Genomic DNA, 11989 nt, shown 5'->3' with positions numbered 1-11989 from the left:
TGATTAATTTGTGTTATTTTACAATTAATTATACAAAAATAATATATAATATACATGCGGTACGTTCCAGAATGGAAGATACTCTCAGTATCCCCCCGGTGTAAGACCACCATTCAGAATTGAAACGTTGCTTAAAATGGCTTTAGTCATATCTCTAAATAGTATAAAATAAAGTCTTTATCCTCGTCTGTCTGTTTGTGCGCTTATTTCTTTTAAGCTACGCAACATATTTTGATAGGGTTTTCACTATCATTTAGAGAATTTCTTCCGAAAAGTATTTCTAGAAAGTAAAGAAAATTCGATGTTTTACAATCAAAACGTAAACTATTTTCGGGCACTACATTGCTAACGCTGGCTAAACCTCATGAGATATATCAAAATAATGTACTATGGAATTGTGTATCTTAAAAAGGCCTACAAAAAATTCCGCAATGATATATGTCTATCTACTAAGGATAACCCCCAGCAACACCGGGTACACGTCAGCTACTAAATAATATATTTGCACAGCGCCCTTGAGGTAACGATTAGTAGGCAAACGATTTATGAATGTGAATGAGGCAAGAAGTGTGTGCCAAGACCGAGTTGTTTGGCGGTCCGTCCTCTCTGCCTATCCCTGCGGGGAAACGGCGTGATGGTTAGTTAGTTAGTTAGTTAGCCCTTGAGGTAATTTTTCACAAAAACGACGCTATACAAATCATCCAAATATCTGTGTTTTATTTTTGGTAAAATACACTGTAACTTGAAAAATGTTTCAAATACATTGTAAACATTCTATTGCTTACGAAAATGTTTCAAATACATGATATACATTCTATTGCTTACGAAAATGTTTCAAATACATGATATACATTCTATTAACTACGAAAATGTTTCAAATACATGATATTTTATTTTATTAGGAACATTAACAGGTTTATAACATAACATGCATAGAGAGAGAGAAAAAATAAGTAAAAGAATTAGGTTACAACCCAATAACCAATGTTCACATCATGCAATAAAGATAAAGAATGTTAAAAAGCAATAAACAAACAAAGAAAACAAAGAAAGGTTAAAAACAAAGAAATGTTAAAAACAAGGAAATAATAAGAGAAAATGTATATATATATACACGTATAAACACATACACACATATATATACATACACATGCATATACACATATAAATACATACGTACACACATACATATACATAGTTGCATACATACATACGCATACATACATGCATACATACATACATACACACACGTACATTTGATATTAAATACAAATAATATGTAAGAGTGATAATGAATAAACGATGAATGTAATGTATTAAATTTAGAAATGGGTTAATTATTACAATACTCTGTTAACAATTTTTTTAAAAGCTCCTAAGGTACACGACAGGATATCAGCATTAGATAGATATATATTATATATCATATCAGATATACATTCTATTGCTTACGAAAATGTTTCAAATACAAGATATACATTCTATTGCTTACGAAAATGTTTCAAATACAAGATATACATTCTATTGCTTACGAAAATGTTTCAAATACATGATATACATTCTATTACTTACGAAAATGCTGCGTTTGATATTATTTATGTGGAAGACTGTTGCTTTTAACTAAATTGTAAAGAAGTAAGTTATAGTTCCACGAAAGACCACCTGCCGCCCGATTTATTTAATTAATTCAACTTTTGTAACAATGTTGCTTCGCTTTATCTCGACAGGACACCACATTACCATAATATGAGCTTTGGTATTGTAGCAGCAACCGTTAATATTTATTATTGATTTATTAGTGTCTTTTGCGGTTCGGCCTGTTAGACTTTAAATAACAGCTATTTTATGTCTGTTGCTTAATTAAAATTATATTTTATAGCAGACATTTATAATATACTCGCGAGCTATATCAGTAATATTATTATTTATAGATTGAGAGTAGCGATGTCCTGTTTTAACTCGACCGTTGTGCATATCGTATGTTTGTACGTTCCTTTTCCGTTTCAATATGGTAGCCATTTTAATGGCTCAGAAAAAAATGCTTATGTGTTTGTTTGGACTTTCTTATTCGCATTTTTTCAATATTATGGTACCTTCCTGTCTGAAAATTTTGAAAAAAGAATTGTCATTGAGACAGTTATATTTCATTGAATAAATTATAGTATTCCTTATATGATTTTTGTTTTAAATTTTACGTAAATATATGGTTTACAATTAAGTTTATATTTTAATTGTTTTTCATTTAAATAATAATTCAGAACAGAGGCACGAGATCTATATTGTGCTGCAGCAGATATATTAGAATAAAAACAATGCAACGCCAACTCAATATTCTAAGTGTGTGGCAAAGTTTAGTCTATAATACCCTTTATTTATTTATTTAAAGAAATAAAAAGAAATAAAAAATAAAAATATATGTTAAAAAATAAGACACTGAAGAATAAAAATAAAAACAAAAGTGAAACAGAACAAGACCCAGAAAATAAAAAAAATAACGGTCACAAATAGGAAACGAACCCATCTTATGAATCTCTTGTCATAACGGGACAGGCGTCTTAAATCACTGGGCGATTGGGATACATTGCTATCCTACGAGAAGCTACAACGATTTTAGGCTTCGTAAGACAAATATTAGTACGTAGGTAATAGAATATCATTAATGAAAATGAGGTACATAGTTTTAAACATATTGCCCATCTCAAGGTAACCGAACAAAAACTAGGTTAAATAGGTTAGGTTTGTAGGTTAGTTTTTTTCATTTCTTTCAATGACTATTATTAATATTGAATTGTTTTTGTGTTGAGTTATCACATTCGCGTGGAAACGACGTGTTGGTTTGTGATTTATAAGTAGATACATTTTGCTATTATTTTGCCGTAACTACCTTCCCATGCGAAGTCTGGGTACTGCGCATCGGGTGCAAAGTCGCCCCCGGCGAACTGAAACAAGTTTAAAAGTAATTAAAAGTCGACCCCCTTAGTTCCCCTCGTAGCTGTGAGCCACTGGTTGCCGGCAATAGCCGCGTTCAATAGTGCCCCGCGCCACCTCTGTGGAAATAAATTGCCCAGCCAATATTAGTTACTCGTACTTAGGTCAAAGATAATGTTGTACAAATGCATCGGGTTCCTATCCAGGCGTTTCAATCAACAAATCTATCCATGCTAGCTTAGTGCTTAGATGGTAGTATGAGGTTTTTACTGTCAATACTGTCAGTTTATTCGAAATCCGGGAATGTTCGATTTATTTGACTGAGTTCCAACTACTCCCAACTGTCTGGATCCAGTGTGACTATAATTGAGGTTTTGCAATCCCACAATCCCGCAGGATTTCAGCAATATTTGATCCCTAGAATATGGGGATTTTTCGTGTGCGGGATAGCGGGATTGAAATAAAACTGAATTTGCGCCAAACACATGGTGGTTTCTCGTTTACTCAACCTGAAGGAAGATAGCATGGAGCCGCATCTCAAGCACAGAAACTTCATATTTTGAGAACGGTGGTATCAGAGGGAGATACCTTCGGTTAGGTCACGCCTCATTGATGACAGTCCCACCAACAGACGAACAGACTAGTGTGAAATAGCGATGGACTCATTTTATTAAGAGCGGGAGCCACAGGACCAGCTCAGCAATGAGTCGACTCAGAGGCGGATTTGCCCTTAGGCCTATGTAGGCCCGGGCCTAGGGCGGCCAGATATTAGGGGCGGCCAATCGTGACAAAAAAGTCACAGATGATAACAAGAAATTACTTCCTAAGTACCTAAATATTGTACGTACGAAATAGCGATATGCAAGAGCGTGTTCACACACAGCACACAACGCGCCCCCACGCCCCGCAGCCGCCCTCGCCACACCTATCATGCTCCGTCGCTCGCCCGCTCGCGTATTTCCAATCCCTACCGTGATTCAGTTGCGCTAGTGACTGAACCGCGTTAGGTATTCTTATGCATAATAGCGTGTTCACACACAGAGCTATAATATGCGTGGGATGGCGTATTTCAGCATATCGCTCGACATAATTTACAATTTGGAATGTACGGCGAGCGATATGCCGAAATACGCCATCCCACGCATATTATAGCTCTGTGTGAACACGTTCTTAATCACCTTACAAAAGCTATAATAAATAGTCCGGCTGGAAAGGTCAAAAGGCCTCCCTCACCCAGTCGCTCTCGATCCGGCCCGCCACGCAGCAGGTGGGCAGACGTATCCGCCGCCAAGACCTGGACAAATCTCACCCCATGAACCATGAATGATAATGGCAGGAAAATTAAAACGGTTTTGACCCTAGGAACTTACTGAAAAGTTTGGATACTCCTGGTCAATATGATGGGTACTGAGAATGGGGCGGCTACATGGTCTGGGGCCTAGGGCGGCCAAGACTGCAAATCCGCCTCTGAGTCGACTCAATTAAACGGGAGAAGTGAGCTCAGAGCGTATGAGCAATGAGAATACTGTGTTAGCCCGATAGCACTCTCCGATACGGCTCCCCCGCTACGGCTCCCCCGATACGGCTCCCAGCTCCCCGCGTATGATTTCACAACTCTTGATACCGGTACAATAAGATGTTAGGTAGTTAGTAGGTGTAGGTACATAAGTCCAAGTCCAGACGTCGGTCTGTCAGACGCTGTTCATGTCTCTGAGTAAGTAATAACAATTAATACCTGGATAATGGCGCTATTTTTCTAAAATGTCTCCTGACATAAAGAGTTACCGTTCAATTGAGCCGTGGTACGTTTTACGAATACGACTCATCAAGAATAGCTATCTCAATTAAGCAACTCGTTCATGAACGACTCATCGCTAGTATCTAGTATGGAAGCAGAGGGAGCGTTTTCCGCTGCTGGGCTGCGGTGCACAAATACCCGTTCACTTATGGGTACTTAATAGTCATTGTTTTATCAAAGTCTTCTTATATAAGTATTATGTTATCTTATTCATTTTATTACACCCCTTAACCGCTTGTGTGGTAGAATTGCCCATCGGGAATGTTAAATTTTATCCGTTGAACGCCAGCATTGCCCATCGGCAATGTACGTATAAAAACATGCTTATGGGATTTTGTACCTTAAATTTTTTTATTGGCATATTAAAATATATTTTATTCGTCTGACAAGGAAAATGTATATCCTAACATTATTCTGTTATTATCCTGTCGTTTTAACAAGTGTGCAGCCAATGTCGAAGCATCCTTTATGTCATATTATTTTATTTATTTAGATTCATTGTGAAGGACATTTATTTATTAAATTTATGAAAATATAATAAAAATATTGATAGATTTCTTTATTATACCTTTGTAAATAAAAAGAGGGAAAAAATAATTGCTAAGTAACTATTCTGGGGAAATAATTTACTATTCAAGTATATATTTACATAATGATTTTAAATATGTAAACGCATTATCTGGTAGTATGGTAAAATTATCAAAAAAAAAATCTAAAAAGTAGTCAGTTATTACGAAAATAGACGAAGATGATGTACGGCGGTCCGTGCACTTTATATACCCATGCAAGACTACAGAGTATTCGGTCGCGGAAACTCGGCGTTTCAAAGGTCAATAAAAATCCCGCAAATCCCGCGAGACCTTTAAATAATATGTACAATTTTAATAAATGTCTCCCGCATTCTATAAAATTTCACGCAGCGTCGCAAATCCGATGAACATTATTAAAACGACCTTCAACATTTATAATAAAGAGTTGAAAGGGATTTAATCCGTTCCGGAGCCCTTTGCACATCGTCATATTTCTTATCGAAAGACACGGAGCCGAAAGGACGCGCGGCGTGACCAAAGTTATTAAAGTGAGATCAGACGACATCTATGTGACGTGTTTCAAAGTTATTAGATACTTAATGCCGGGAATGCTTTCGTGTTTAATGCACTCGGAGATATGCAGCGCCGCGTATCAATTATACATTTACATAATGCAAGGAGGCTAAAACGGTCAAAGAGAATTTATTAATATTTAACAAGTTGATTGTGCGATTTCAATTGGAATCTTAATCAGTTGATTAATGTTGCCCTTTAAGAATTCTATTAATATTGGCTCACCAAACTACGATTTTTATTTTTACATTGCGTCGCCGTAGATGCCAAGAGAGTCAAGCCACAAAACCAGAAAGCTGAGAAAACGGCCCTCAAAGATTTTTGGCTACAAAAAAATCACATTTTTTTGTCATAACTTTTTTGTTTTTAAAGATAGAAGAGTGTAATTTTAGACATAGATATTTTGTGATGTTATCTTTTTATTAGTTAGATTGAATAAATGTAAAAAACAGTATTATAAAAGTTATTTGGGTTATATCTCTTGACCACTGAATATTGAAATAAACAGATGGTACATTTGTGTGGTAGTCAAAAGAGTTAAGCCTCTTACGCCTGTTGACTACTGAGAATTTGCGGACAAATTACTAACTTTTTTTGGACTATACTCTAAACTCTAAAGGAAAGTCTATTAACTATCTAACCACCGCGCTGTTTCTCTAAGGGTTGAGCAGAGAGGATGGACCGCCAAACAGAGCTTGGCACTGCTTGCTTCATTCACATTCATACATAACCCTTCAGTTATTCTGACTCATGGCACGGCCCGACAATAGTATCTGGTTCACTTAATCGCGCCAAGTTTTTCTCAGGAGTCCTCCTACATGTCATTGTTCATCCACTCTACATGCTTCGTTATTCCGATCACACGCTCAAACCATCCTTTTCTTAATTTTTCTCATCACGCTTACATTATTTGCAAATTACCACATTTTTCACACAATAAAAACATGGTTTTACCACACATACACCTCAGAGATCTTATTTGTCCAAAATTCATTCAGACAAGATTTGAGATTTTCACGACCAAAAGTATTAGCGATTGATTTTTGGGGTATTATGCCGTGTTGTGCTACGACCTTCTTCAATGTGTCGAACAGCGTTAGTGTCCATTATTAGAAGAAGGTAGCGCAATACGGCATAAAACCCAAAATAAATCAGGCTAATCTATCATTCTACGCTCATAGTATACTTCCTCTGCCAGTTCTATGCCTCATTGCCATACACATTAAGATTGGTATCAGCATTCCATTTTTTGCATTTTAAGTCTGTGAATGTACTACTGTATCATCCCTTAAAATTTGGTCCATAGTCAAGCAATCTATCGTATGGTTACTATGTTTATACCTGTTGAAATAAAGTTGGCTGAGGTACATAAAAAAAATTAATACAAAGTTAGATTCTGAAGAAAATATTTATTACAAAAATGTTATAATAATTTTTAAATTCCATCTTCTCCGTCACTCTCCGAGCCATCATTCTCCCGAGATGGACCGTCCTCAGGCTGCAAATTTTTATAAAAATCATGATAGGTGGACGGAATGCTGCCTTTATCACACAATTTGAGTAGGTCCTTTAATTTGTCTTGGCCTATTTTTGGCTTTGAAAAATACAGTCTTTCTACTTCTACGCTTGCACAGGATAACGTTCGAAGCCGTCTTCGCTGAATGTTAAGGGTATCAAAGTCATTTCGGCTCAATTGATACTTATAAAAAACAGTAGTGGGTTCACCTTTTCGGTATTGAAACCACTTTACTTTGAGCCACTTTAATTTGTCTCCATTTTCTGATATATTTTTGTTTGTCATAACTTTATTGCTGTATTTTTTATAGTTAAGGAAGTCAGCATAATCCATTTCCACAACCTTGTGGTATGGTTTAGAAGTTTTTGCAGTACGGGCAACAACGTACCATCCATCTGGTGTGAACACGTCTATTTTTCTTCCTCGGGCCTCTATTGTGGAGTGCACAGAATCGCACTCCATCTCTGAGTGCCCTGATTCCATAAATTTTTGATTGATGACGTCAATCGGCAGCTGTTCCACTGCACGTAGGAACATAGCGGATACTACTGAGTTCCGATTTTGACCAGAAGCCGTGTCCGAGTACAGCGTCACTACTTTTTTGGGGCCTAATGACACCAAGAGGTTCCACAGACACGTAGCGATCTCCGAAGCACCCTTTGTGCCCACACCTTCGTGCCACATGTAATTCGTTGCTTGTCTGGAAGCCAGCTCATACACCGTGAAGTTATACGTTTTTAATTTTTTTGTATAATATAACTGTCCCACTTGTAAGCTCGGAGTCAATAATATTTTTTCCAGATCCATAGTGAAGCAACTGATGCTAGGATCATTCATAGCTTGGGCTTTGTCAATTTGTTTGTGTTCCCTTGCTTCTGTTTTTCTTGTTAAATGAAGATTAAATTGATCTTCGTCTCTTGACTTCTCTTCGTCAGACTTATTTTTGTACTGCGTACAAAAATCACACTGATCCTTTTTTGGTGTGTGAAATCCATAATTGAATTCTGTCACAAATATTTGTTTGTAGAAGCCGAGCTTTTCTGGTACCACGTTACGTTCTTTACAATACTCAACATAGTCTAAGTAAATTCTTGTCTCGCTCAAACCAGATGGCAAGTATTTTCTTTTACTGCTGCTCCGACAGTAATGCGAGGCAACTACGGGCAATGACTTGATGTGGTCCCTGATTATATTCCTAACTTCCTCGGATTTTTTGTTTGGCGGTTCCTTGCGACCTCTCTGATCTATTTCAGTGACACCTGAAGGAGTCAACTTTTTCATTGCACTTTCAACTTTTGTTCCCGAGATGACAAAGGTGGCCAAAAAAAATTTTTTGCACACTTGGACTCTCTCTCCATTTAACATTACCGTATATTCGAATGTATGTTGTCGTTTGATGGTGTCTCCACTACGGTATCGTCGTTTTACTGGAATACAATTTACATTGCCACCAATGAAGGCCCATCTCGCTCTGTCGGAATCCAGACTCAGATAGTCAGCCAACATTTGCTCCTGTTGAGATTTTCCTATTTTGGATGCGCAATTATAATGGCATTTACAGCTAACATCTCTAATTGTCCTTGCTTGAACTGTCTTTCCGGATCTGCTTTGGTATTCTTTACCTGCCATTCTCAATATCTTTTGGGAATTCCGTTTCCATTGGTTTGGGGTTCTCTTGCGTTTCCTACTTAAATCATCTGTCTGTTGGTTGCTTTCCAATATTTCAGAAATGGATGTTCCTGAGGCATTAACGTGGTGTTGATTTGAATGTTCTTGCCTGTTATTGTCTTCATTTTCGGAAAGGTTCACGTTCAAGTCTGTAAAACCGAACAAAGTGGTTTATTTCTTTGAAACACTGAAATAATTATTGAATTTTACAAGCAAATGATTCGCTGATAATCACAGGTTTTACAAGCCAACATAACAACTAGTATGCAGTAGTATTGTTAACAAATAAAAATACTGACCTCCCACATGCGTGCTTGGAGCGAAGCTTCGGAGCTCTGCGTATAATGCTGGGACAGCAATCTCATCCGGAACTTGCATGCCACCGTTCTGGCTGTGTTCTGCACATCCAGCTTGCACACCATTTAGAGGAGAGCCTGTAAAACAAAACAAAGTAGTTTACTTCTTTGAAACACCGAGATAAACATTGAATTTTACAAGCAAATGCTTCTCTGATAGTCACAGGTTTTACACAGCCAACATAATAACTAGTATGCATTAGTATTAATAACAAATAAAAATACTGACCTCCCGCATGCGTGCTTGAAGCGAAGCTTCGGAGCTCTGCGTATAATGCTGGGACAGCAATCTCATCCGGAACTTGCATGCCACCGTTCTGGCTGTGTTCTGCACATCCAGCTTGCACACCATTTAGAGGAGAGCCTGTAAAACAAAACAAAGTAGTTTACTTCTTTGAAACACCGAGATAAACATTGAATTTTACAAGCAAATGCTTCTCTGATAGTCACAGGTTTTACACAGCCAACATAATAACTAGTATGCATTAGTATTAATAACAAATAAAAATACTGACCTCCCGCATGCGTGCTTGAAGCGAAGCTTCGGAGCTCTGCGTATAATGCTGGGACAGCAATCTCATCCGGAACTTGCATGCCACCGTTCTGGCTGTGTTCTGCACATCCAGCTTGCACACCATTTAGAGGAGAGCCTGTAAAACAAAACAAAGTAGTTTACTTCTTTGAAACACCGAGATAAACATTGAATTTTACAAGCAAATGCTTCTCTGATAGTCACAGGTTTTACACAGCCAACATAATAACTAGTATGCATTAGTATTAATAACAAATAAAAATACTGACCTCCCGCATGCGTGCTTGAAGCGAAGCTTCGGAGCTCTGCGTATAATGCTGGGACAGCAATTTCATCCGGAACTTGCATGCCACCGTTCTGGCTGTGTTCTGCACATCCAGCTTGCACACCATTTAGAGGAGAGCCTGTAAAACAAAACAAAGTAGTTTACTTCTTTGAAACACCGAGATAAACATTGAATTTTACAAGCAAATGCTTCTCTGATAGTCACAGGTTTTACACAGCCAACATAATAACTAGTATGCATATTGTATTGATAACAAATAAAAATACTAACCTCCCACATACATGCTTCGAGAGACGTCCAGATTTTGCATGTTCAGGTCGTGTTCTGCACGTCCAGCTTGTACAGCATTCCCCTCAGAATCTACAAAACAAGTAAAACTGTCAGATTGTCGCATTGTTTTCAAACAATCGGAATCAACATTTTTAACTAGATTCTTACCTTTGAGGTTATGTTGATCCTGTGGATTTAAAACTGCTGCATCCATTTGTTTAGCACGTGAAGAACTCATTAGGTTCTGTGGATTAGCAGCTTTAGTTGATGCAATCATTTGTTTGCCACGTGAAGATTCCAATATGTTATGTCGAACCGGTGGATTTAAAGCAGCTCTGGCTGCTGCAACCATTTGTTTTCCGCGTGAATGATTCATTTCTTATCACTGTTTCACTAAATAAAGTTGAAAGTACAAACGTTTGTAGGCACAAAACGAAATAAAGCACAGAATCGCTGAACGAACCGAACTGATGTTGTATTAAAATAACACTGACCGACGCACTGAACACTGAACTGACAGTTCGCGATTCGCGATACTGTCGTGGGCGCAGACGTATGTGCAAGCGTGAACAAACCGACACGATAGGCATTTTGCTGAGTTAGAGGAAGACAACACTATAAATCATTGTCGAATGTGAGTAGAGGTGCGCACGCTTTCGAGAGAAGTTTGTGTTGCCAATGGCGTCAAGCCACGCATAAAATTAAATTATTGGGAAGTCAAAAGATCTATGTGGCTTGTCGTCATAGACTGCTTTAACTTGTGTAAAATTATTCGAAAGTCAAAAGTCTATGCGGCTTGTAGTTTTTGACTGCTTTGATTGTTTTCATCGATGTGTGTTAGATCTATTGGCAAATTTCAAAATACTCAATAACGGAGTGTTTTATGGCTTAAATCTTTTGACCACGGCAACTTTGAAGGTTTTCAAACACTTCTGCATACTTAACTCATTTTCGCCAAATTTGTGGCTTGACTCTCTTGACATCTACGGCGACGAATTTATGTTATAGGAATAACATCAATAATTTGTTACGAAAAACGCTATTTTTTTTACTTACTTAAATTACTTGGTATATAAAATCTAAAAAAGTAAAGTATATTCAGTGGACAAGGAGAAAACATTGAAATATTCTTAATTTATTAAAAATCTTGTCAAATTATTTCCTGTTGAAAACTGGACTGAATGCCTATAACGAATGAATTGAAAATTTTCTTAGCAAAATAACAGTACAGTTATTTGAAAATCGAACCACGTGTTTCGCATCCCGTTCATTATATTTAATCGGACAAGGCCACCTGCGGGAACATGTGTTCAGATATATTCTGAATGACTAATATTTTATCAGGAAATGGCCATGCAATCACATTTTTAACAGTATCTTGTATAATTTTTCTCCTTGTGTAGTATAGAACCTACATTTTTTTACATTAACCCCACACAGAAAACAATTTCCCTCAGGGCCTATGTCATCTTAGGGGATGCTGTGTGGAGAATGAAGTACTGGGAAGAAAACAGTATTAGGGGTGGGTAGGA

General features: G+C 37.3%; 1 protein-coding gene across 4 annotated transcripts; it reads right to left on the bottom strand.

Moving 5' to 3' along the window:
- Positions 1-7218: 7218 nt before the first annotated feature.
- LOC149421594 (uncharacterized) lies at positions 7219-11446 on the bottom strand. Of its 4 annotated transcripts, none has more exons than XM_089634912.1 (4): positions 10171-11446; positions 9599-10019; positions 9313-9447; positions 7219-9162 (listed from the first exon to the last, which is right to left on the bottom strand). In XM_089634912.1, exons 2-4 carry the CDS (start codon positions 9675-9677, stop codon positions 7265-7267), a joined length of 2112 nt encoding a protein of 703 aa, XP_089491038.1. In that variant the 5' UTR covers positions 9678-10019; positions 10171-11446; the 3' UTR covers positions 7219-7264. The 4 variants fall into 4 exon arrangements, with proteins under 4 accessions (XP_089491038.1, XP_089491039.1, XP_089491040.1 ...); XM_089634913.1 differs by having other exon boundaries at positions 9599-10305; positions 10458-11446; XM_089634914.1 differs by having other exon boundaries at positions 9599-10547; positions 10626-11446.
- Between the last annotated feature and the right edge of the window lie 543 nt (positions 11447-11989).

Source organism: Hesperophylax consimilis, chromosome 8 (assembly GCF_061612785.1).
Source record: "Hesperophylax consimilis isolate HC1 chromosome 8, BYU_Hcon_1.0, whole genome shotgun sequence".
NCBI classification, from domain to species: domain Eukaryota; kingdom Metazoa; phylum Arthropoda; class Insecta; order Trichoptera; family Limnephilidae; genus Hesperophylax; species Hesperophylax consimilis.
This window is presented reverse-complemented; position numbering and strand designations above follow the sequence as displayed.